Genomic DNA, 26,823 nt, shown 5'->3' with positions numbered 1-26,823 from the left:
CTCGGTTGTAACTAGTGGCTATTTGAGTCACTATTGTCATTCTATTAGCTCGAACCAGTCTGACTTCTGGCATCAACAAGGCATTTGCACCCACAGAACTGGTGCTCACAGGATATTTTGCCTTTTTCAGACTATTCTCTGTATACCCTAATGATGGTTCTGCATGAAAATCCCAGTAGATCAGCAGTTTCTGCAATACTCAGACCAGCTTATCTGGCACCAACAACCATGCCACGTTCAAAGTCACTTAAATCACCTTTCTTCCTCATTCTGATGCTCAGTTTGAACTGCAGCAGATCATCTTGACCATGTCTACATGCCTAAATGCATCAAGTTGCTGCCATGTGATTGGCTCATTAGAAATTTGCAGTAAAGAGCAGTTGGAGTGGCTGGTGAGTGTAAAGTAATAAAACTATCATATATATATATATATATATATATATATATATATATATATATATATATATATATATATATATATATATATATATATATATATATATATATATATATATATATATATATATATGACACACACAAACATGTATCACAATATATAAAATTACAGTTGGCAGCCATAATAAACTCAGCTTGTCTTTTAATCAGTATCTGGTCTAAACTTTTTAAACAAGCATTTTTACATGCAAATGTAAGAAAGAATATGATGAAAAGAAAGGAGAAAAATGAAAGGAAGAAAAGAGACAGGATGGCGTAGTGAGAGTCTACATTATCCTAAGGACTCGGTCTAGCCAAACAGCCCTCGGCCCTCTCCTTAACACAGAATCACAAATGAGGCAGAACGAGTATAACTCAACAGCACTGTCTGCGCTCATATATATGCCAAATCATAAAGAGAATTCAGCAAGTCTTCCTCTCTCTCTCCCTCCCTCTCTCTCTCTCTCTCTCTCTCTCTCATTTAATGAAGCTCTCCATCCTCAAACCCAGAGAAACTCCAAACTCCACTACCTCCTCCTGCTCTCCGTGTACATATAACAGCCTATTCTTTAAAGCGGGAGTCTAGCTGGCCAGTCTCCATGGCAACACCATCGCTAGGCAACGGCCACTGCTCTACCCGCTTTGTTGCGGAGCAGACGAGGCCTAGACTGAGCCTGAGCCGAGTGTGAAACTACATTTAACTTCAGTCCTTTTATATAATGCATGGTTTGGGAATGCATGATGCCTTATAATATTGCTGATTTGAGGACACAACTGCTGGTGAAAAAAATAAAACATCAATCAGTCATCATCAATCTTCCTCCACAGTTGATTGATTATATAAGCTGTTAAATACACTGAAAAAAGATGATTCAAAAATGATTCCTTGGATTTGCTATGTAAAAGTTTATGTTAAGTGGTTGTAAACAATTTATCTGGGCTTAATTTACACAAATAAATTACGTTGAACATTACTACATTTCATTTGTGTGTGTAAATTCAACACATATAAATAGTTTGCAACAATTTTGCAGAAAAAAGTGTATAAAATCAAAGATTATTTAGTGAAATATGCACTAATTTGAATACATTTTATAACACAAAAATCTGAATATTGTTTAATATACTAGTTTCATCTTGTATAAGAGTCCAAGGTTTTAACAGATGGCTCATGAAATGTTGGGATGGGATTTTGAGAATATCCATTTATCACTCCATAATTTAGATTTTTTTTTTTTTTTTTGTCGAATAAAACATAAAGAGACAAATGATGCATTAACACATCCCTTAGCAAAACCCTTTAGAATACAGATATGAATACAAATGTACAGTCCGGTGTGTGTATCTGCTGCAGAAATGGAGATCTATGACAAAAAAAATCCATTTTGAGAAGTAGTTTTTTTTAAAATATGTATTGTAATTGAAGGTGACGTGGTGGCACAGTAGGTAGTGCTGTCGCTTCACAGCAAGAAGACGGCTGGGTCAGTAGGCATTTCTGTGTGGAGTTTGCATGTTGCATAAGCTAAATTTTCGGTAGTGTATGTGTGTGAATGAGTGTGTATGGTTGTTTCCCAGTGATGGGTTGCAGCTGGAAGGGCATCCGCTGTGTAAAACATATATGCTGGATAAGTTGGTGATTCATTCCGCTTTGGCGACCCCAGATTAATAAAGGGACTAAGCCGAAAAGAAAATGAATGAATGACTGAATTTTAATTAAAATCTACAGACAAATGATGACTGCAAAATTGTTGCAAACAATTTATGTGTTGAATTTAAACAATCAAATGAAATGTAGTAATGTTCGACTTAATGTGTTTGTTTAAATTCAGCCCAAGTAAATTGTTTACAACCACTTAACTTGGGTTTTTTAAATGAGCTAAGGCTTAAATCTGAAAGTGCACCGTGTTTAAAACTATTAATTCGTCTATAAAATCAACTCTTAGTGATTCAAATGAATCATCGGGGTAATGAATCTTTAGCCATGCCAGCGTGATGTTGATACGGTACTCAAGCCCCACCCATTTTCTTGCGCAGACAGACCTGGGAAAATTTAAAGCCCCCCCGGCCCCTCTCACAAACACTGTAGAAACAAAAAGAGGAACAAGTTATGTGTGTTCGACTTGAACCACGGCTGCAGTCGGCAATCAATAAGATTAGCCTAGTGCAGGCGGGGGCGGAGCTGAAAACGAGGCTGTCAGGTTGGACACCTCGGGGCACGTAGTTTACTGCATGATGACAAATCACATGGCGAGGATCAATGATTTATTTATTTATCTATTTATTTATTTATTAATCCAATCACATTAATCCAAAAAGATTAAACAAAAGGGAATTTCAAAAATAATTGAGCTACACTTTCAGTGGAAATTTCACAAAAAATGCAAGATGTATGTTACTTTTAAATGTATGTATAAACGGCTTGACAGGATAAAACTATTTTATAAATATATAAATTATTTTAGAACTATTTAATAGAATAATTATTTATCTCAATTTGTTAAGAAAACTTTATGGGGTGGCATGATGATTACTATTATATTAAAGGTTTTTAAGACTTATTTGAGTTGATATTTGGATAATCACTAAAAATGTATAATTTAAATCGTATCTGGAGATGTATACAGTAACTGGTCTGTATGAAAAGGGTCGAAAATAAACCTATGCAAGCAATCTAGCCTTTATGACCAAATTATTTAACAAAAAAGACGATCAGGCCTACTGCAGTAAAATATTTGTAGTCTTTTAATAAGCATGATGTGTACAAGATAGAGATGGCTTAAAAGTTAATTGTTTGTTTGGAAGTTTGTGAGACGGAATTTGTCCAATAATAAACTAGAAACACACGTGGTTGTTGTCATGTGGTGAACTCAGCCAATCGTGTAATAACGGTGTCATCATCGCAGCTACTGCAGTCACTCTTCAAACGCTGCACCGCTGAGCCCGCCGGCGGAGCGCTGTGATAGTATGTGATAGTCACATGGTGTGGGTGTAGCCGGACAAAATTTCTAACCGGCATGCACCGCTTTAAGACAGATTTCGATCGGTCTGCGCAGCACTGCATGAAGTCGAACGCACCTAAACACTGTAGCAGATCCCGGTTGAATTATTGCGAAGACGCTGTGCTCTGAAGTGTGAGGGAAAATTTGTGTTATTTTTTCCCTACCCAAAGATGAGGCTGTGAAGAGTCAGTGGTTGAAGTTTATTTTTGCAAAAACCCCTTAGCTTTGTTCCCGCCATTTTTCTGACGAGTGCTTCAGCAATCTACATCCTTACAATGGGGGATTTGACAGCCGTTTGTTAAAAGAAGGATCAGAAAAGACTTTTGATGTATGGGACTTTGTCAGAGCTTGACAGGAACTTTACAGTACACAGTTCATGGATCAGTTCCCTCCTTCATTTCACACGTGTAAGTAACTTAAATGCGATTAAAACGGTTGCCTCCTTGTTTTCTCTAGCTTGCAAATTTTGCATTTAATTGTGTTTTGTTTCTTGTAATCTCTCCATGCGGCTTGAACTGTGTCTGGTTAACTCTTTATATTCTCATTGTATATTCTCTTTATATACCGTGGTGGTAATTTCTCTCTGTCTCACGCTGAACACAGTCGACCAATCGCAATAGACTGGGTCATTGGGCTAATCAGCGCAGATTAGCATTATGCTAAGGAAAGGTTTGGGAACAAAGGAATCGCTGAATGAATCAAATGGGAGTTGCTGGGATTATTAGATCACAATAAATGCATATTATAAGACAATGAAAGTGTTTTTTGACCTTGCATGCATATCAGCCTGTTGTTGGAGACCCCCAAAACTAAAATATGACCTTTTATAATGCATAATAGGGGCTCTTTAAAAAAAAAATTGTAAATCCAAGGAATCATCTTTGAATATTTTTTTTTCAGCCTACAAGTGTGACAAAGGAAAGGATTTATTATGTTTTTTTCCCCCGTTAGACAAAAAAAAGACACTTTATGGAAAGACATTTCATGAGTGACTACTAAGGCAGTTATAATATTGCATTATAATTTCTGCTTGCTCATGTTTAAAAAGTATGATGCATAAGCACGCATTATGCTAACATTACTATTTATGCATAATGCTGACACCGCAGGCAAAAACACAGTGTTTTTTTTTTTTTTCATGCACCTGTCACTTTGAGATTTGGGGTTTTTGGGCTTTTCATAAATGTTAATTATTCCTCCCAGTTTCATAGATGGAAAGAAAGAACTTTTAAGTAGGGCTGGGCAATTAGGCCTAAAATCAAAATCACAACACATGCAAATACATGGATGGATGGATGGATGGATGGATGGATGGATGGATGGATGGATGGATGGATGGATGGATGGATGGATGGATGGATGGATGGATGGATGGATGGATGGATGGATGGATGGATGGATAGATAGACAGACAGACAGACAGACAGACAGACAGACAGACAGACAGACAGACAGACAGACAGACAGACAGACAGACAGACAGACAGACAGACAGACAGACAGATAGATAGATAGATAGATAGATAGATAGATAGATAGATAGATAGATAGATAGATAGATAACCTATGTGTCAAAATAAACATGATAGAATAGTTTTGAAATGGCTGTATATGGTATTGATGCTTCCTTATCAAGCACAAATGCTCTTTGAGGCATAATGCTATTCATTAGAGCTTTATTTGAAGCAAAACAGTGGGATTTTTGGGCTTGGGTTTATTGCGATTGACTGTTTGTGCTGCTGTTGATAAGTTCAGCCTCTCTCGTTCCCAGGTGTGCTGATATGCCATTATTATTAGTGGCGTGATTCAGCCTCACAATCACGATTCCTCTCGTACAAACAGCATGAGGGAATTCATCTGAAGAAGAGAGTCATTCTGAGCTTTCAGAGCCATTTGCTTACCAGCCATAATCACCGCAATTGTTCATAAAAAAAAAGAGAGATGTGATTACTCAGGTGCTCGTGTACGCGTCGCATGTGGAGGAGAAAAATAAAAAGCTAGAGGAGAGGGGACAGACGTCAAATTTTAGGAATGTATGTGGAAAGCAAACAAACAGATGGAAAGACGGATCAAATCTGACCTTCATTGCAATGAAAAACGCCAACCCCCCACCACCGTTTCTTTTAAAAAAGGCCATCCTCCAACTGTCCTCCTTCTGACCGCTCGTCTTTATAAACCTCAGTCTGAATCTCAATGTGCTCAAACTACTTCTTTTTGACCACTAACAATGGTACATACCAAATGAAGGATTCTGTCTTTTATTCTCACATAATGAACATAAAAATGTAAAGAATTTTGAATGAAATGGTCCACTTTAAATAGGACAAATACTTGTCTAAAGTGTAAGAAACTAAAAACGTTTGAAATAAATATTAATGAATAAATAAATAAGATGAAATAGCAGCACGGTGGTGCAGTGGGCAGCACAATCGCCTCACTGCAAGAAGGTTGCTGGTTCGAGCCTCAGCTGGGTCAGTTGGCATTTCTGTGTGGAGTTTGCATGTTCTCCCCGTGTTCGCGTGGGTTTCCTCCAGGTGCTCTGGTTTTCCCCACAGTCCAAAGACATTGGGTAAACAAAAATTGTCCGTAGTGTATGTGTGTGTGAATGAGTGTGTATGGATGTTTCCCAGTGATGGGCTGGAAGGGCATCCACTGCGTAAAACATATGCTGGATAAGTTGGTGCTTCATTCCGCTGTGGTGACCCCAGATTAATAAAGGAACTAAGCCGAAAAGAAAATGAATGAATGAAGATGAAATAAAGCTAAAATAAAAATAAAATAAAATAAAAACAATAGATCCGAAATGAAAAAGCATGTGTTGACAAACTAAAATTAGGCCCCGTGTACACTAATATGTTTATTTTTAAAACAGCGATCTACCATTGGATCTAATCTAACCATATATGTTAAATGTGATATTTAATTGATCTTGTTGTCTATATCTAGCGACATATTCCCCAACTTTGGTCTTTTGAATCTATTACTTGTTCTCAGGTAACATGTTTGGCTGAGCGCATAGATAAGTAAATACACTGATTCCGATTTGACTGATTGCTGGCATTTATTTTTATATATTGTATAAACTTATTGTACATTCTATTTTTATAATGGCCATTATTGATTATTAAAACTGATATTCAGCGAAAAAAGAGACAGTATGTTTTGTATTTTCAATGAAAATGAAAGGAGGCAGTTATGTTATAGGCTCTGTTTTGTTATAAATATGCAAACAGTGGAGGTGACGGTCATATAAATATGCACACGATGCCTCAACATTTTTTGTATCTGTTAAGCTGCTAATATCAAAATAAAAATAGGCAGTTCCTTACATCATGTTTTAATTTTATTGTTAAGATAGTGAAACAACCTAGCCAGGGTGATGTGAATGAGGATATAAAGTACACTGTTTGAAGATTTACCCGACGTGTCCTCGGAACTGGATTTTGTCTGGATTTAGTTTTGTCACTCGAAAACTCCAGCGTAGTGTGGATTGAATTCATAGCTGTAGCAAAACTTATGCGCTTTAAAACTAAAACGTATTACTGTAAACGGGCTGGCCGTTGTTCGTTTTAAAGCATTCAAATGACATATATAAGATTTTTATTTTTAAGATTAATAATATATTCTATTGTATTTTATATTCTTCATATAATATATTAAACATATATTTTTATGTTTATTCATTCTTTTTCTTTTCAGCTTAGTCATGAACAGCTTAGTAAATGAACAGCCAATTTATCCAGCATATGTTTTACACAGCGAATGCCCTTCCAGCTGCAACCCATCACTGGGAAACATCCATACACACTCATTAAAAAATGTTAAATAAAAATATATATACCCTTGTGCACTGTTCAAATTGACTACCTTTTGTTATGTTGGGGATGAGTCTTTGTTTTTGCTTACTCCATGTAGTTCTGAGAGCTGAGATACATATTTAGATTTTGATCAGCACATCAAGATAAGTGCACAAACATCACTCTCACACATTCACAGACACACACTTTAATTTGCTGTTATACTTCATATAACTCCATATAAAATCCAAAAACTACGTTTTTTTTTTTTTTGCACAGACCTATCTAAAGGGTTAATGGTGCCAACTAATGATCAACAGTAAAAATGACCAATTTGACCTCTTCCCAACAGAGAAAACCAGCAACAATCAAAAATACATGATTATTGGTGTTATGGTTTTGCATTCCAAAAAAATGTGGTTATAGTGGAAGTCAATGGGGCAAAAATGTTATTACTAATCGTTCACATCCAAGACTGTGATAAAAAGTTTATTAAAAAATCTAGTCCTGTATACTTTTATATTGAAAATAAGAACATTTTGTTTAGTTTTTTTCACCAAATCAGTGACCATTTATGAATTTGGCAATTGGTCATCTTAGAATTATAAGGTTCTATCTGACATTTTTGTTAAGACTGAGTTGTTCACATAATCTTATTAAATTAATAACTTATTTACATTATGTAATGTTTTTTTTATAAGTTGTTTATATTTTAAGAAAGAAAAAAAAAGGTTTTATGTAAAAGTCGAACTTTGGCTTGGCTCTGAGGTTCTTTCTGTGAGCCAATCAGCATTTTGAATGTACGCACGAGAACCAATCAGGATCAACCTTCTTTGTTATTTTGCCGGACTGCTCCATTGACAGCAGGAACGATCAGAAAGAAACACAAAATAATGCCCCACCACAAAAATAATTGAGAAGAAACCTGAAAGTGAAAAGATGTGTGTCAATGTGATGATTTAGAATCATTTGTTTTTACATTAAGATGAAATGGTAAATTTTACATTGTTAAAAAAAATAAACAGCTATTAAAAAAATGTAATATATTAAATGTGAAATATGTTTATTTGTGTATATTTAGTCAGTAGAACATTTTTTGTGTTTAGTAAAATCTGTTAAACAGCTCATTTGCTCATTGTTTTTTTTAAGTTTTTAAATTTGATATTAAGCTTTGAAGGGCAAATACTTAATTTAATTCATGGGGCATATAATTTAATAAATATAATTCAATAATTCATATAAAGCATATAATTCAATAAATATTACCATATTATTTACATAAAATGAACATCTGCACTGGACAAAGTATTTAGCACAGCCTTGTATGCCTAATTTGAACAAGAACAAATATTCATCCTAAAACACTAAATAAATATTACAGAAAGCAAAAAAAATTTACCTTCTGAAACATCAACATATAGTTACAACACCAATTGTTTTTTTTTGTTTTTTAATTAAATTAATAGGTAGAATGATTGCATTTCTTGAAGTAAGGCTTGACTTAATGTATTGGCCAGATAAAACCTTATAATTCCTAGCGGAAAAAGATTTTTTAGAATTAGAAGCTTCTATTTGCATTTGCCCTGTTTTTTTTTTTAACCCCAAATGTAAGAGAATTTTGATCATTCACATTTAGAGTATATTTAGGGTCTCTGTCATGTTAATGTATGAAAGAGAACTGTTATACACATAATGTTTGCTGTATGGAATGCAAAAACCTTGAAGCTCAATATCTCAAAATCATTTAGAACGCAGATAGAACCTTATAATTCCAGGGTGATAAATTAAAGGGATAAAATCCTGTATTTTTATAAACAATTTAGTAGTTTTGATCAGGACTGAGGTTGATATTAATCTGATACATTTTTACAGCAGTTAAATCCAGTGGATGTTTTCATCCCCAATATAACAAAAGGGTAGCAAATTTGCCCAGAGAGAATTAAGTACTTTAAAATTGTAAGCATTTTCCAAAAATATGTGTCAAAATTGTCACCAAAAATCATTCTGCTAAGCTGAAAAACAGAAACGAACTTACCTCCACCACAACCCTAAACCCAACCATCACAGTAATGTAAAAACAGTAGTTGTAACCGAGTACCGAGTATTATTTATGTTATCTATTAAATAACCCAATAAATTGTATTTTTTAATGCCTTACATTATCCCAACCCTAAACCCAACCGTCACAGTACTGTAAAAATATTAATTATTGTTATAAAGTGTCATAAAAAATGCTGCTATATTGATGCGCATATCGAACTTCCAGCTAGCCGCATATCTGATCTAGACTTTACCCAAAACTCAAAATCACTCTAGAGTGGATGAAAGCATCCCCAACAGCACATAAGGGATAAATATAAAAATATATAGATATAAAACAAGATTATTATAACTGCAAATAAAGCTGAAGCAATTAATCAAAAATAAATCTTAGATCAAAAACTAGACAAACATAGAAACTGAAATAAGTTCAAACTGACATAATAAACTGAAATGTCAAATTGACGCACTAATATTAATAGAAAATCAAACTTAACTGAACTTTTCCTATGATAATTTTTAAAGAAAATAACTAATAATTGAAATGTCAAAATAATTAAATATTTATTGTATTTAGTATAAGCAAAATAAAAAAAGCATTTAACAAATACAAATAAAAGATGAGTTAAATATTAATATAAACAATATTAAATAAGTACTAAAACAAAGCTGACAAGACACATATAAAAAAAAAAAAAAAAAACTATGTGTGAATTGTCCACAGTATTATGCTGCTGCTTATCATTCCAGCATCCACTACAGCATAAATAAAAAATGAAGTGGCTGCATTTTGATTTGTTGGATGATTCGGCTGTTGCTGTTGTTCTATTCACTTTAGCTTATGTGTTTCAGAGATTATTTTATTACCAGTATGTTGATTGGCACCATGTTCAACGTAATGCAATCCTCTTATTCTCCTTAAACCTTCATGCACGAATTAATTATTTTTGCACTTTAACATGTCATATTCCCACAACTTAAATCAACTTAAATCTAATTTACAATCGTATTTGAGAGTTAATCTCAATGTTTGGCTTATTTTCTCCATGTAAAACAATGAAATAAAATGAATAATTTTGTGACACAATGACACTGGATGGGAGAAGGATTCATTAAAATGTGAAAACTGTCCAGACAAAGGCAAGCCCGATTATCCTAATGAAAAAAACACAACTATTTATACTGTTATCTCATAATACAGGGTTTTTTCTTTGTCAAGTTATAATAGCAAATTAAAATATTTTCACTTTAAAATGTTTAAAACATTACTTTATTATGGTTGAAACTTGTCTTTTTGGTGTAAAATTGCTAATAACTAAAGATTTATCAATAAAACAAGCTAATTTATCAGTAAAGCAAGAAAAAGAAAAGCAGTTTAGAGGAGATATGTGTATTTTTGTGTGTATTAAACATTATTATTGTCGATGTGTAAACAGCTTGATACAAAACCTAAAAAATAGAATGAGTTAAGTGACTTGCAGTTCATTTAACAGCCATCAGTGTCACTAATAAAATGGCTAAAGATGTAGGTTTCTGTCTGTGAAATCCGAATGCTCCACAAGTTATATTTACAGCTGTGTGCTATTCTTGTGTCTTTAAATGCAAATGAGCTGTAGCTCCCCGCCCCCTCCAGAAGAAGGCGGAGCTTTACAGCCTGTGTTTCAGATATTCTCTAGACAAAGCATCAGTTTGGTTTAATCATGTCTAATAAACTTATGTAACCTTCAGTTCTTCATCATCATAAGTTATTATCTGCATGTGTTTTAAGGCCTTGTCAGTTTAAACTGATATACCGATATACTTTATTTTCTGAGAAAAACACTATTAAGTGGTATGTTTCGTTCTCTTTTCATGTTCATGTTTCATTGTCAAACACATAAACGGACACAAACGAAACAAGCTAAATTGCCCGAAGTGTATGTGTGTGAATGTGAGAGTGTTTAGGTGTTTCCCAGTACTGGGTTGCAGCTGGAAGGGCATCCGCTGTGTGAAACAGATGCTGGATAAGTTGGAGCTTCATTCCGCTGTGGTGACCCCTGATGAATAAAGGGACCAAGCCGAAGGAAAATGAATGAATAAATAAACAACCTTGGAAATGCAATATAGACAGGGGGCTCGTCCGGGATATGAACAAATGTTCTGACAATACACAGCTCTAAAACAGTTGTGTTTCTTCAAGATACAAGGCTGAAACTTAAACATAAACAGTCGGATGTGTGTCTGAATGTGAACAGCTAGAAAGGAGCATTTTTATATTTATATCTATTATGCATATTTATATTCAATCTCTATATTAACACGACAGTACCATAATTTAAAGTGCATATACAGCTGTCTACAGAAAAATTACTCACTGCCCTTGATGTAAGAATGTTAGTAGCTTAGTACAAAACTTTTTTGACTGCACTACAGTGCAACTTCTAAATACTTTAAGGCTGATTTATACTTGTGCATCGAGTGATCGCCGTGACCCATGGCGCCTACCTTGCGCGTAGTCGTGCTTCTGTTTGTGTTGCTCTGCAATAACACTTCCAAAATGCTAGCTGGCAGTAGATTTTTTTGTTCCTCCGTGTTGAGTTTCTTCGTGGGTGTTTTGTTTTTTCTGAACGCTACAAGTAGCTCAAACTCACTCATTCAGAGGCGCGAACCGGCGGACATGCAACAACTTTGATCATAAGGTAAACACAAAACAAAACTTTCCATCTGGAGCTCCTTCACGCAACTTGACACTTCCATAATGATCGTGGCTCTCAACACCACCAACGCTCATCATCACTACCATGCCGACCAATCACAGAGCTTGTACTATGTACGTTGCGACGTGTAGTTACATTTTTTGAGAGATGCACGGAGCATACGCATGCTCTCGACACAGAAGTAAAAATCAGCCTTTAGAAAGAAGAAAACATGTGACCTGGGGGAGGAGCTACTATAAATGTGGGCGGGACTTGTGCCAGTGATGCCATCTTTTATATTGAATGTTTATGATTACTGAGAATAAAAGCAAGTGAGTCAGTGTGAGTGTGTGTGTGTGTGTGGGTGCATGTGTGTGTAAAAGAAAGAGAGAGAGAGGGTAAATGTGGCCACACACTGCCAACATACATTTTTGATCAATCATCATGTAAAATTTTAAAGATATGTTTGTGAATAGGTTGGACACTTTAATATTATAAAAAATCTTCTCAGCTAAATGCATCTTGTGCTCTGGATATTTACACACTTGTGCAGGAAAACTACAAAATACTTAAACTAAAATAAGGACCAAATTTCATTGTACAAATTTAGCTTTAAATCTTGTCAAATTCAGCCATTTTTACCAGTGTGTGTGTGTGTGTGTGTGAGAGAGAGAGAGAGAGAGAGAGAGAGAGAGAGAGAGAGAGCGAGAGCATGTGGGGGAGGATTTTAACTAGAACTCCCAAATCACAAAATCCAATTTTCAGGTGCACATCTAGAGGGTCGACCTCAAATGCAAACAGCAATCCCCCCGCCATCCAGCCCTCTACCCTTTTCCCCACACGTTGACACCAGACGGCACCCCTCCCCCCCAGACGCGGCTGGACAGCCCCCAAAACCCCCTCCGTCCCACCACCACCAGCAGCAGCAGTAGCACCACAACACTATATGAAAAAGAATATGAGCAGGCATGAATTTTAATGCAGTCGCTCATCTCAGCCAAGCAGCCTCAACTCTGCAGTGGAAATAAATAAAGAGAGGAGGAAAAAAATACAGAGAACTGATGGATGAATCTTAAATCAAAAGGAGATAGAGGAGAGAGAGCATACGGCAGGAAGACAAGGGTGATGGGGGGGGAAAGAGAGAGAGAAAGCGAAAAAGGGATGGCAAAAGGGAAAGACAGAGAGCGAGAATGAGAGGTGAAATCTCATCTCTTGACTGAATAATCTGTCATTCATCAAACTGATAGAACAGAGAGAGCTAGCAGAGCCGCGAAACCAAATAAAGGCAGAGGATGGGAATTTCGGATTTGGTCTGGCTCCAATTCTCCATCTTGAGTTGGACGGCTCTAGTTATCCTGCCTACATCTACATCTTGCTCCTTCCTTCTAAATATTGCATGAATAATGCATGGGCCTAGGTTTCATTAAAACCTCTCTTATTAATAATATTGCTCGTGGTGGAGTATGGGAATAAGGGGTGTGTTTGAAATGCGAAAACGCGGAAGGGGGATATGTAGGGTCCTGCAGACGCTCGTGTTTGCTTTCTGTCTGGAAAATTCGGCAAAGTTTAAAAGGATCGAAATATTCGTCGCTTTCGAAGCAAAAAGCAAGTGGTGGCGAGGGGTAAACAGAGGCCAATTGAGCTGAGAAATCTCTCTGGGAGGTAAATGGGCATGATTTCACAAGGACGCTGCAAAGAGGTCAACGTTACCTTGGCTTTGTCTGGCAAAAGGCTAGAAAGCGGACACAGCAGAGCCATAAACAAGGGGTGGAAGATCTTGATACTGATATTGTCACGTGATTTTAGTGAGATACAGTGCAGCGTACTGCAAAAAAACTAAAACAAAAACAAGATGCTTATCATTGGCTAAAATACAGTTAAAATATGGCAGAAATCTTAAATTATAGATATATTTTAATTGTGCTGTAAAAATGTACAGACAAGTTTAGCGTTTTTCTTCAAAGGGAAGTTCTAGTCACTTAAATAGGACTCCAGGTGTTTCATGAAAAAAAAAATCCCTGCAGAGTCGACTTATCTGTGAAGCTTGTGTGAGCTTTGAAATACTAATGGTGATGGAAGCTTTGACTCTATCCTATACGTAGGGCCAGACAGAATCTGCGGACATTTTTTGCAATTTCTGCAAATATTCTACAATATTGTAAAAAAACCTGTGGATTTATGCGGAATAATTTTGGGTGTATCGTAACTTGTTACAAATATGTTACAAAAAATACATTTTTAACTTTTTGTGTTTATGTTTACAATGCAAATCCAATTAGATCCATTTGTTTGGTAAACAGAGCAAGTCTCTCATATAGAATATCTACCATATATCTACTAAAAGAGAAATTATTACTTTACAAACTGTATTGTAAGTAAATCATATGAAGGTTTTCATATTAGTCAATAATATTACTGAAATTCATTTAAAACTAAATAAATATATATTTAGACACATTTCAACACAACTAAATAAACAGACTGAAAATCTGTGGATTTCTGTGTGCGCAAATTCTGTGTGGGCCTACTTATAATCTGTGGTCACACCAAAACATGTAAAATTCTGTTGGCGGTGCTTCGAAAATGGTCGGGATAAAACACAAGAAGACACAGCACTGATAAAATGAGCGATTGATCTATATTTTTTATTTGACCACAGTGAGGTCATGTTTTGATCTTCTATTGGTCTCACACATTCATTCATTCATTTTGCTGTGGCCTACTCACACTATGCTATCCGAACTGTGCCCAGGCCCGTTTCCCGGATTGTTTGAGAAGTGTGAGTGCTCTGAATCGGGCTCAGGCACGGTTCACTTGGCCGGCCCTGGCCTGATTGGGAGAGGTGTGCCAGAGCGCGGTTCACTTGGGCACAGGCGCAGTACGCTTGTAGTGTGAGTGCAAAGCGCGCCAGAGCCCGAAACTGAAGACGAGACATGACTTTTAATGGACTGTTTCATATGTGTTCATTAATCATTCTTACTGTTCAATGAATGCAAACTGTCATAGATTATTAAAGACGAAAACCCCTCTGCACGACAGCTGCACCTTCAGCAAACCTCCTAATACCTACAGCACGAAGACTTTATGGTTGTTTATGAGCGTCAAGTGGCGGATCTGTTCGGCAAAATATCTGTGTGTCACTGCATCCCAAACCACTAAACCGATATAACTAACAAAATCTCCACTGTGCTGAGCGAAAGCGCTTACCGAACTGCGCATCATCGACAACGTAAGCGTACCCAGGCCCGAATGTAATGTGAGTGCGAGCCATAGGGAGACGGGAGGGGGGACAAGCATGCTTTTGCCCGGTTCAAGGCAACTGTACATAGTGTGATTAGGCCCTTAGTGCCTAATTTATCAGGGGTCACCACAGCAGAATGAACCACCAACTACTCTAGCATGTTTTACGCAGCGGAACTCACACATTAATGTGATGTGAATTCGCAGATCAGAATTCACGATTGAACTTTGGAAAGTAGCAATACGCAAAACTTGTCACACAAGCTTGCGTTTCCTGTCTAGCGAATTCGCATGCATATGAATGGAAGTCAATAGGGTGAAAAAACGGCAGTGTGATCGCAGCTTAAGACTTAAAGAGCATTTACACAACATCAGTTAAACATTTCATACATAAGTATGCTGTCCCCCTTGAATGAGTTTTTTAATGGGATCATTATTTAGAACGTGCCCCTTTAAAGTTTCCATTGCTATGCTTCAAGTTTATAATGGGACACACTCCAATTCGATGATTTATCTTCTATAAATATATGTTTTGTTTCTTTTTTCTCTTTTCTGCAGATATTGACAAATGTCCTAAATATGTTGTGAAATATCTGATGTGTCAAAAGTGTGAGAACATATACAGTATTTCTTCATTTAAGTCAGGGTTGTCCTGCAGGGCCGGTGTCATGCATAGTTTAACTTCAACTTCCTTCAACACACCTGCCTTGAAGTTTCTATTATACCTAGAAAGAGCTTGATTAACTGGTTTGTGTGTGTTTAATTTGGGCTGGAACTAAAATATGTAGGACACCGGCCCTCCAGGACCGAGTTTGGACAGCCCTGGCTTAAGTGTTCATATTATTTGATCTATTATGGCTTCTCGACTTCTCCCAAAATACATAAAAATATGTGTTTGTTTAACTGAGAGAAGAACAGAGTAAACATTCTAATAAACTAAAGAGTGTGTATTTGATATGAATAAAGCACATCGTCCAATTAGGTTTAAAATAATGATTTTTGTCATCTCCATAGATATCAGAGTGGATTTTACAAACCACAAATGTTATGTTTTGCTAGTACTAATGTGTATTTAAATGTCTGAATAAATTGATTTATGTCAAGCGCCGCACATGTCTTCCTCTGGCTCAATGCGAGCCATCACAGGAAAGCAGATCTGAATTTAGCAGCTGATCACCTGATGCACTGAACATTCTAATCACACTGGTGTGATCGTCAAATGGTTCAAATCTTTTATACATTTTGTTTGTTTGTTTATATAACATCTTTGTTGCCTAAACACTGCAAACAAAAATTTGTTTCAGAGTGCAAGTATTTTAAAAAGTTAGCGTTATTTACTTTATGTAAACTGCAAAACAGTGACGTCATGCACATGAGAATTACGTTTTCGCTCTGCAGTTATGTGTGAGTGCTTGTCAATTAAAACAACAATGGTAGACTACAGGACTGCATGAGTGCAGATGCATAGGGTTTCTTTACAATGTAACATCGCCATCTACTGGTCTGGCATAATACAGAGTTTGTATTCATTTTCACACATTTATGTGTATGTGGATCACTTTGCCAATTTTAAATTATTTTTTCCATATTTTAATAAGCAAAAGAAATGTTCAAAAGTTTAAGGCCATATACGATCTTACTGACTCCAAACTTTTGTATGGATTAGTAAATCTCACTGAAATATTTATGTGTAATATTTATGCTTTAATGTATCAATAATGTAAAACAAATACATGCAATCTAAAGGGATATTTGACCCAAATATGAAATTGTTTCACTCTTTATTTACTCACCTTCCAGTCATCCAAGATGTAGATTAGTCTTTTTCCTCAGTAAACATTAAAGAAGACTTTTAGCTGAAATTATGGTCCTTGGTGATTCATATAACCATAACAAGTCAACAGCTACTGACACTTTTGCTAGCAAATAAAGGCAAAACTAAATCAATAGCCATGGCTCCTTATGATATATTGAATATACCTTTTTTTAATACCATTTTGATGAATAATACAATATACACATCCTCCCTCTGTGATGAAAGTGATGCTGTTGACTTGCATTTTATGAATTTTGAAGGACCACAGTTTCAGCAAAAAATAAAAAATAATCATTTAACTTGTAACTGAACAAGTCTCGAACATCCTGAAGAGAGTAAATTTACAGCAAATTCCAATTTTTGGGGTGTACTATCTCTTAACAAATTCTTGTTTTTGGGATGTTTTGTATGATTTTTTACTGAAAAATGCCATGAGTCCTTAATAGAATGCATGTATGAAATGGTTAATACCCTTTTCCACCAAAACGGTGCTGGTGCTCGGGGGCGTTGTACCACGTTTTCATTGTCTTGAATGAAATAAATATGTTTATCCATAACCTCCCCAGATGTTTTTTTTTCCAGACAGGCAGATTTCTGGGCATATCCCATTTAAATCCATTTAGGCTTAAAAGAGAAAAACACAAATATATCCCATGATTACAAACCCAATCCAAATCGGAGTCCATTGGATCTCAAATTATTGCGTTTCTTTTAGCCATTGGCCACTAAATGTGAGCCATCTTGTTTTGGACACAGTGTTTGCTATAAAATCTGACTGTAAAAAACACAAACACAAACAAAATGTTCAATTCTGTCAGCTACTCCCTAGTTGTTTGTTGAGTGTCAACTCAAATCATTACTATAGCAGCTACAGATGTAGATATAGATACTGACAGTAGTGTGTGAAGTAACTAATTAAATTATATAATTTGCGAAATGAGTGCCAGGTTTCCATTCTAAAATAAACCAAATTTAAATCTAAAGTTTGCAAAAAAGGACCAAAAAAATAAACGCGAATTGAGTGCATTTATCATGCAATTAGAACAGCTAACTGTAGTATTGGTAACCTAGCAACCAACAGCAAAAAAAAGCATGTATAATGGAGTTGCAAGGGGTGTAAAGTAGCGTTTATTCGTCAAATAAGTTTTTAGCTCCTATTATGAGCGTTAACTACTTTCGTACAACTCAAAACCACCTCTAGGTAAGCATAAAAATTGAATAAGTAAATTAAGTTTATCTTATATTGGGAATTTGCCATTTGTATCACTATTTTCTAATGCGATACTTCAAAATGCACTTTAACACACAAGGTGATGGAAACCCAGCTAGTGTAAACACCGGATCCTGATTATATTTGTGTGTGATATGAATGTATTTTTGTATGTTTTGTATGATAATTAGCATAATTAAAAAAAGAATTATACTACGTTTATGTCTTTGAAACCAGATATTTGTTAAACGAAACCAAGGAATGTTACTAAGATGGAGCCAAAAGTTCGTTTTTGTGACAAAATACTATGTTAATTCAATCACAATGCTTTAAAAACAATGAAGAAAGCAAACTATGAATGTTTTAGGAGTTCAGTATATGATAAATAAAATTCATAGCAATCAATTGACACATATTTGTAAATAAAATCTTTTTATTTCAGACAGATGGGGAAAATAAAGTGGTTTGAGTAGCTTTGCAGCACAGCAAAAGTAGGAACAAAAAAAAAGAGAAGACAAAACAGAAAGTCAGATGCTGCATTGGGCATTTCCATTTAGCTTTTCTTGATTTAAAAAGAAATGAACGATCTAGTCCTGTCATGAGTTGCTGTTTTGGAAACTTTATCCCGCCCTTTGGTCCCTGGTAATAATGGTGGCTATTTAAAGACCAGCAGGATTAAGAGATGGAGTCAATTTGGTCCATGGTTATTTCATTGGAAAAGCACGGGATGGGGCCGGATTGGACAGCGGCTCCAGCACCAGCACCAGCACCGGGGGGGTCAGTGGAAAAGGGGTATGAGAGTGGGTCATTGTGTTAGAATAGTGGTACTCTATGGGTTGTGGTATGAGTGTGTAATCCGTTGTTGAGGCTGATGCTGCGCTCACGTTTGTGGTTGTTCTTGCGCTGGAAGGGCAGTGTGTGGCGTTCAGAGTCTTCCTCACCCTCCTCATCTGCCAGGTGTGTGTGAGTGTAATGGTAACTCAAACCTGGACGATTCTTGTAGCGCTTCCCACAAACTGAACACAAAGAAACACACAAGGAAACAAAAAGACAGTCAAAAAAAGGTTCAGTTGTTTTTATTATAATTATTATTATTATTCATTCATTCATTCATTCATTTTCTTTTCAGCTTAGTTCCTTTATTAATCTGGGGTCGCCACAGCGGAATGAACCACCAACTTATCCAGCATATGTTTTATGCAGCGGATGCCCTTCCAGCTGCAACCCAACACTTGGAAACACCCATACACACTATTTCACACACATACACTACGGCCAATTTAGCTTATTCAATTCACCTGTACCGCATGTCCTTGGACTGTGGGTGATACCGGAGCACCTGGAGGAAACCCACGCCAATGCAGGGAGAACATGCAAACTCCACACAGAAATGCCCAGCGACCTTCTTGCTGTGAGGTGACCATGCTACCCACTGCGCCACCGTGATGCCCATTATTATTATCAGGGGCGTAGCGGACATTTTAAAAGTGGGGGGGGCGGCTGTATGAGATCATATGTTCATATAATTATTAATCACCTGTTTCTAAATGGTCTGTCTCTAAAAGTGAGGGGGACGGAACGCCCCCACCCCCCCCCCCCCCCCCCCCCCCCCCCGGTTGATACGCCCCTGATTATTATTCTTATCATTATTATTATTATTATTATCATTATATTAAATTCTATACTCTTATTACTATTAGTACTACTACTACTACTATTATTATTATTATTATTATTACTAGTACTACTACTACTAGGTTAAGTATTTATATTTGTAAGATATATTCTTATTATTTACAATCACATTTTAAAATACTTTTTAATCATTTGTACAATATTTGTTTATTATTATCTGTATTCAAATAATTTCATAAATCATTTAGTTTAATAATATTTTTATAACAATAGCTATTGTAGGTTTTTATATTATTTAATATCAATAATTAAAATGTTTATAGCAACAATTTGAACCCATTTTTTTTTAATCAAAACAATTTATATACTTTTAATATATACATATCTAAAATATATTACTTTTAATATAGGTTAATAAAATTCTTACAAGTGTTATATTTGAAATATCTACATAATTATTTATTCTCACTCATTTTATTTTATTGTATTTTATAACTTATTTGACATGTAAATATCACATTTTAATAAATAAAATGAAGTACAAATATTTGTAATTACAATTATAATAAACTATGTAAATAGAATTGTTCTTTTTAATATCAATAATGTTTCATTTCATAACATTTTAAGTTTAAATAATTTATTTTGAATAAAAATGTACTTTGAAAGATAATAATAGTACAATAATAATTAGGTATCACTTTATTTTGATGGTCTCTTTAACACATTTAGTTGAATTTCAGTTACATTGCTCCTGCAGTTCATGCCAACTAATTCTCATTAGATTATAAGTAGACTGTTAGGTTGAGGGTAAGAGTTAGGGTTAGTGTAAGTTGACATGTACTTGCAAAGTTTCTTATAGTCAGTTAAATGTCTGTTGAAGGAGCAGTATCATCAGATAATAACCAGACAGTCTACTAATACTCAAATGAGAAGTAATTGGCATGTAGTTGCAATGCAACTTTTAGTCAACAATATGTGCAACAGGAACCATCAAAATAAAGTCTTACCAATAAGAACAATATCTATATAGTAATAAATAGCATATATTTATATTTTTAATCTTAGTAATCAATTGTTTTTATAATCAAAAACCACTTTATTCAATTTATTATATTTGTAAAATAATATATTTTAGGTTCAAATTCTATCTATTTTCATTCATGAATTCACTCAACATTCCTTGTCTTTTTGTCCATGGAAAAGGGGCATATGAAACATTGTCATACAAGACGAATTGCCACAGTGAAACTTGTCATTAGACATGCCATTATCAGGAGAACAGCACTCTGCACATTTATCTGTCAGTATTGTGCTCTAGTACAAGTCTCCCACTGCCCGCTTCAACAATAGAGCTATACTCTGTTTATTAGTTTATTTGAGCATGATACTCACTGTCACACACATATGGCTTGTCTCGATCCTCCAGAGATGCTGGATCCTGTCTCTTTCTCATCCCACCAATACCACATGCCTGGACACATAAAAAAGCAGAAAAAAACACACATGTAAACATGCACAGGTTCATTTACCAGTCCCTTCAGGATTCTGTGATCACGTAATTTCGAGCAAAATCAACCAAACAATTCAGAGGAACATGCGATTTTTAAAAGCTAGCCTCAGATGTGTCACTTAATGCTATATCAACTAGCATTCAGCCAAAGCACACTTGAAGTTAGCTAAATCAAACGTTAAACTTCCTGTTGATTTAAATATGCATCTGTCAATCCCAACACAACCACACAGACACACTTAAACTTTTCAATCTAGACTAAAATATAAACATGCCGATTCTTATTATATAATTTAATGGACTCTGATTGGCTGATAAACATTCTAAGGGCTCATTAGCACAGAAGGCATAAAAAAACATGAGATGCAGTACCAAAGACTGCAGAACAAACAAAACATTTCACTCGTAAAGTTTAGAATGGAGCAAATTACAACTGTCAACATGGACACGCAAGACAAGGAAGCTACGCCTTCTAGCAAAGGAGCAAATCATTGATAGATAATGGCTGACTATTATTTAGGGAGTGGCTCGGTCCAGACACGTGTTTTTACAACAATTCCTGCAGCTTCCTTGTTATGAACCCTCTGGGGTCGGCAAACGTGATGGAATCTCACCACCTGCTTTGAATGTTAACACTCGATTAAATAGGAGTTATCAGTGTTTATCAGCTTATAGAGATGGGCCAGTAGGGGCCACTGGTAGGCTCAGAAGGCTGTTATTATCCATCTGCATGGTTAATCAGCTACTGTATCCTGATAGAGAAGACTCCAGATCTGTTTTTACATTACTGTGATGGTTGGGTTTATGATAGGGGTAGATGTTAATAAAATACAATTAATGGGAAATTTAATAAATGATATAAATAATTCTAGTTAACTTCCGGCAGCAGCTGTATGTGATCTATAGCTGATTAACCATGTGGATGGATGATAAAAGCCTTCTGAGCCTGCTAGTAGATGTAGAAGGCCCCTACTGATCTATATCTATCAGCTGATAACCACTGGTAACGCCCACTCAATCGAGTGACAACGTTCAAATCGGCTGATCTCAGCAAATACTATAAATCTATACTTTTAAATGAACCAACTACACTTGTTTTCTCTGGGTTTGTAATCTGTATGAAATGAATGCGAGGTACAGTGTGACCATTATTTTGAAGGAATTCCCGCCTCTGCCATTTAAATGCAAATCCCATGACCGTTTGAACTTGTAAACAAAGAGGTCGTTGTCATTTTGGGAGGAGATTTGCCATCAGGAGTAAGTTTATCACCTTAGAAGACCAGCGTGAATGGACGAGACATGAATCTGAGCATGAAACGTATGTTATTTTTATGATAGTTAAGTAAAATAGGTTGGTGTCATGTACAACATAAATTCTGCAAATATTGTTGTCAAATTTGGTCATTTTAGGCTACAAAAATGCTAAAAAAATGTTATTAAATTTATTAAAGCTTATTTACAGTTTGGCAACTGGTTTATTTTACACAGGTGCGGATGGAGAAGTAGGGTTATTTAGTCCCCTCGGCAGCCCCCCACTCCACTTCCTTCTTCCTTCTTACAGCAAATCCTCTTACACAGCATTAATTATACCTCACACACCATTATCACAGCATCTCTTCTGTGTGGGGAGTGACAGATCTTACAGGAAGTTGTGTGCCCCAATTAACAGCACAGAAGGTGAGAGATTCGAGGGATGTGGGCCAAGACTTTCTGTTTGTTATCCTCATATGGAAATCTGCTAGACTAGACTACTGAAACTCCAGTCATTTCTGCCAGGGATGAGCCCTGTGTGCACTGACATGGGAATTCCGCTGATGAATTTGAATTAAAGTAGTAAATAGGATGACAATTTGTTATTCAAATCATGTAAATAGAGTAAAAATGCAATGGAAAAAGCGAAGGAAACAGTTTTGTCCGTAGCTTTCAGAAAGGAATTGTAATTTTTGGTATGGTTTAACCACATTTTTACACAAGTCATACTTGTATTTCTTGACAATTAGCTAAAATAAAATACATTTATGTTTTTAAAATATTTTATTTATTACTTTTTTATATAATATAATATAATATAATATAATATAATATAATATAATATAATATAATATAATATAATATAAACTGGATGCAATAATGGCAATATGTACAATACACATATTATTCAAAATAATGTGGTTGCCATTTCGGATGCTGTGTAATAATTATTTTGATATCAGCTTAATAGTTTGACAGCACTAAAGTCAGAGAAATATATTTAATTAGCTAATAAAAAATTTCTACATTGCAGGGCTCGTCTGTCCTCCATTGCTCAACAAACAGATGCTATTGCCTTGAACTACTGCCATTGTTTGAGACAATGTTGCCTACTTGATTATATGCTGAAATAACAAAAAAATGTTGCGTCTTATGATAGGATCTTCTGATAACAGCAACAATTTCTACATTTTATAATTTTACAACACCCATTTTTGCATGAAAATGTATTCAAACATGCAACTTTATGTCAAATTCAACAACCACCATATTTAAATTCACATACCCATCCTAACATTCGCTCATGAGCATCTCCACCAGGCCATGCTTCTTTCATTGTTACTGCAGTTTGCATGCATTTCTACACAGGACCACTTTCTACTCCAGCCTTTCATGTATGTGGGGTTATAATTACAGATGAACTCGGCCATGTCTTCGGTGTGCTATCACACATCAGGTGTTGTCTTTAAAGTGGTATTAAAGGATGTTTTTCATGGCGGTTGGGAAGAAGCTGCTTTGAATCAACACAATGCCAGAGGAACGCAATGATGAAAGGTAGGCTGGGATCAAACCTGGAGATGTGCTAAACAGCCATAATGGATCAATGGCTGATGAGCTACAATGGTCTGCTTTGTTCAGACGGCAGCCTTGAAGAAACAGGAATCCTAGATTAAACAAAGACCCTGCAGGGCTCACTGCAAACATACAGGTCTGTGATATATTCATAATAAACCGTCAGTTTGGGTTGTGGATCTAATTGCTACCTAAAGCGGTGGATCCCAGCTGGCCATTTGCGACCTGAAAATACATAGTAGGTCTCTTCTGACACAGACACTAGGAAATAAACAATACTCAATGTAAATAACACTAAACGAGTAAAGTTTGATGACCAATTTTGATGTTAGCTTGACAAAGCTGCATGAATTAGCATCTTTCTAGCATGAATTAGCATTATGACAGCACAACCTATGCTGGTTTGGTAGGTTAAAACATGGCCGCTGGTTTTAGTCTTTGCTAATCATATGCTAGTCCTTGCTGGATCTTTGCTGGTCCAGCACATGACCAGTAAAACAACAACAACAACAACAACAACAACCAGCATGTAACATCTTTAAGAATAAATTAGCATGATAATAGCAGGAAAGAGTATGTTGTTAGCATGTTTCCAACATCAATTAGCATGTTTTAGCACAGGGTCCAGGTGTTTTAGCAAACTCGCCTCAACACACCTGGAAGGATGTTTCTAAAAAGCCTAGTAAGAGCTTGATTAGCTAGCCCTGGTGTGTCTGATTGGGGTTGGAACTAAACTTTGCAGGACACGGGCCCTCCAGGACAGAGTTTGGGCACCCCTGTTTTACAGATAAAGCCAGTATGAACTGACATGTTTCTAGTATGAACTGACAAGTTAGCAATATTAGCATGTTGCTAGCATGTTTCTGGCAATAATTCACATCCTGCTAGGGACGTTTCCAATATCAACTTTAGCATGACATGTTAGCAAGATTGAGATGTTGTTAACGTTTCTACCATCAAAACATGTTGCTAGCATATTTTCAATATCAGTTAACATGTTGCTAGCATGTTTCTAATCAGAATCAATGTTAACATTTTAACTTGTTGCTATATGATTAAGCATATCTCTAAAATAATTTAACAAGTTGTTAACAATAGTTAATTTGCATGTTTTATTATGAGTACGCTATACGTTAGCAAGATTAGCATGTTGTCAACATGTTTCTAGCAGCAATTAACAATTTGATAAGTTACTATCAACATTTTGGACATTTCTAAAACATTTCAAGCATGATTTAACAAAGTTGTTAGCAACGTTAGCATTTTGTTAGCATGAATTTGCATGTTTCCTGAATGAATCAGTGCTTTCACGAAATAACACAGTGATAACATGTTCTCGCATGGTTTCTCACAGTGTGTTCTCACACAAGAATAAATGTTTCGACAATAATTGCTTGCAGACAGCTAACGAAGAGCCATTATGCAAATGTGTTACAGATTTACATAAATCAGTTACAGAAGTGAAACTAGTATTAATTACAACTTGTTTTGATTACATTTGTCTTTTAGAAGGCTATGACTTTACTCAGTGTGCACTTTGATATTTTAAACTTTTTACATTCAAAGCTACAGCTACAAGATGTATGAAAGGTAATATATGAAAATAGGAGCACTTTAAAATCAGTTTGGAAGAAAAACCAGCAGAGTTTTAAATGCGCTGTAAGTACTCCTGCAAAACAGAATGATTCACTGTAGTATTGGAGTGATTCATCCTCATTAATTAAACTGCATGTAACAGCTGCATGTTTTACCCGTCCTTTGGTGCGATTCTTGCGTTTGGGAACGTCCTCCTCCATTTCCTCCATGTCCAGCTCATGAGGAAACTCTCCCATCAGCAGCTTCTGTGAGCACAAGAAAAGACCAGCACACATGAGTCAGCTGCACTATATGAACAACACTGCAATGGCAAACAAGCTGCTGCAGGAGTGACAGGAGAGAGTGGGAGAATACCAGACCTTGAAAACAACTATAGGGAAACCAAGCTTCACATGGGTTCATAATAAACATTGGTTTGTAATGGCAGTAGGAAATTTGTTACAGTAGTTGGGGCTGCAGTTACTGTAATACAAACGAAAGGATGATCTGATTCTGACTACAAAATTCTTGGAGAAACTTCAGACAACATGTTGCCTTCCAAACATTCTTCGTTTGCTTTATTTAATGGGTGATGTCATCGAAAAAGGCAGAACATTTGACTGACTTGAATTATCAAGAGTGAAGAAAATACATGATAAAGACAGGAGTATTGTTGCCATGGCTCTACAATCCTTTCTTCTATTGTCTAACTCCTCCTAGTACCACCAACAGCCTCATCTCTTATTAGGTTTGGAGTATTTCTGACTAGTGCCAGAGTTACTATTATTCAATGGGAAAATTCACAATTGTGAATTCCACAGTATGTTGAGGTAAAATCTTTCTGGTTTAGCAATTCTAGAAATAATAAATCCTAAGAAAAGAGATATGACTGTGTTTAAAATGAGCTCATTTAAATTAGGCTTTTATTCACTGAACAGAAAACATGATTCCAGCATTCCAATTTGGTCATGGAATTTAAAGCATGCTTGCTTGATGCATGAGAACCAATGAGGTTTGATCTTGTGCATCATGTGGCATGTTTAAGCTACTGTAAGAACCAACAAG

At 35.8% G+C, this 26,823-nt stretch overlaps 1 protein-coding gene across 1 annotated transcript in view; it reads right to left on the bottom strand.

Moving 5' to 3' along the window:
- Window positions 1-26,823, bottom strand: part of dpf1 (double PHD fingers 1) — a 122,967-nt gene that overhangs the window by 36,819 nt on the left and 59,325 nt on the right. The window contains exons 6-8 of the mRNA XM_056474258.1: window positions 25,935-26,024; window positions 21,243-21,321; window positions 19,097-19,228 (exon numbers count right to left, since the gene is read on the bottom strand). Of these exons, the coding sequence (XP_056330233.1) occupies window positions 19,097-19,228; window positions 21,243-21,321; window positions 25,935-26,024 (301 nt within the window). The remainder of the gene's footprint in view (window positions 1-19,096; window positions 19,229-21,242; window positions 21,322-25,934; window positions 26,025-26,823) is intronic.

This window comes from Danio aesculapii, chromosome 15, assembly GCF_903798145.1.
Source record: "Danio aesculapii chromosome 15, fDanAes4.1, whole genome shotgun sequence".
Lineage (NCBI taxonomy): Eukaryota > Metazoa > Chordata > Actinopteri > Cypriniformes > Danionidae > Danio > Danio aesculapii.
The sequence above is the reverse complement of the archived record's forward strand: the minus strand, read 5'-3'. Positions and strand labels throughout refer to the sequence as shown.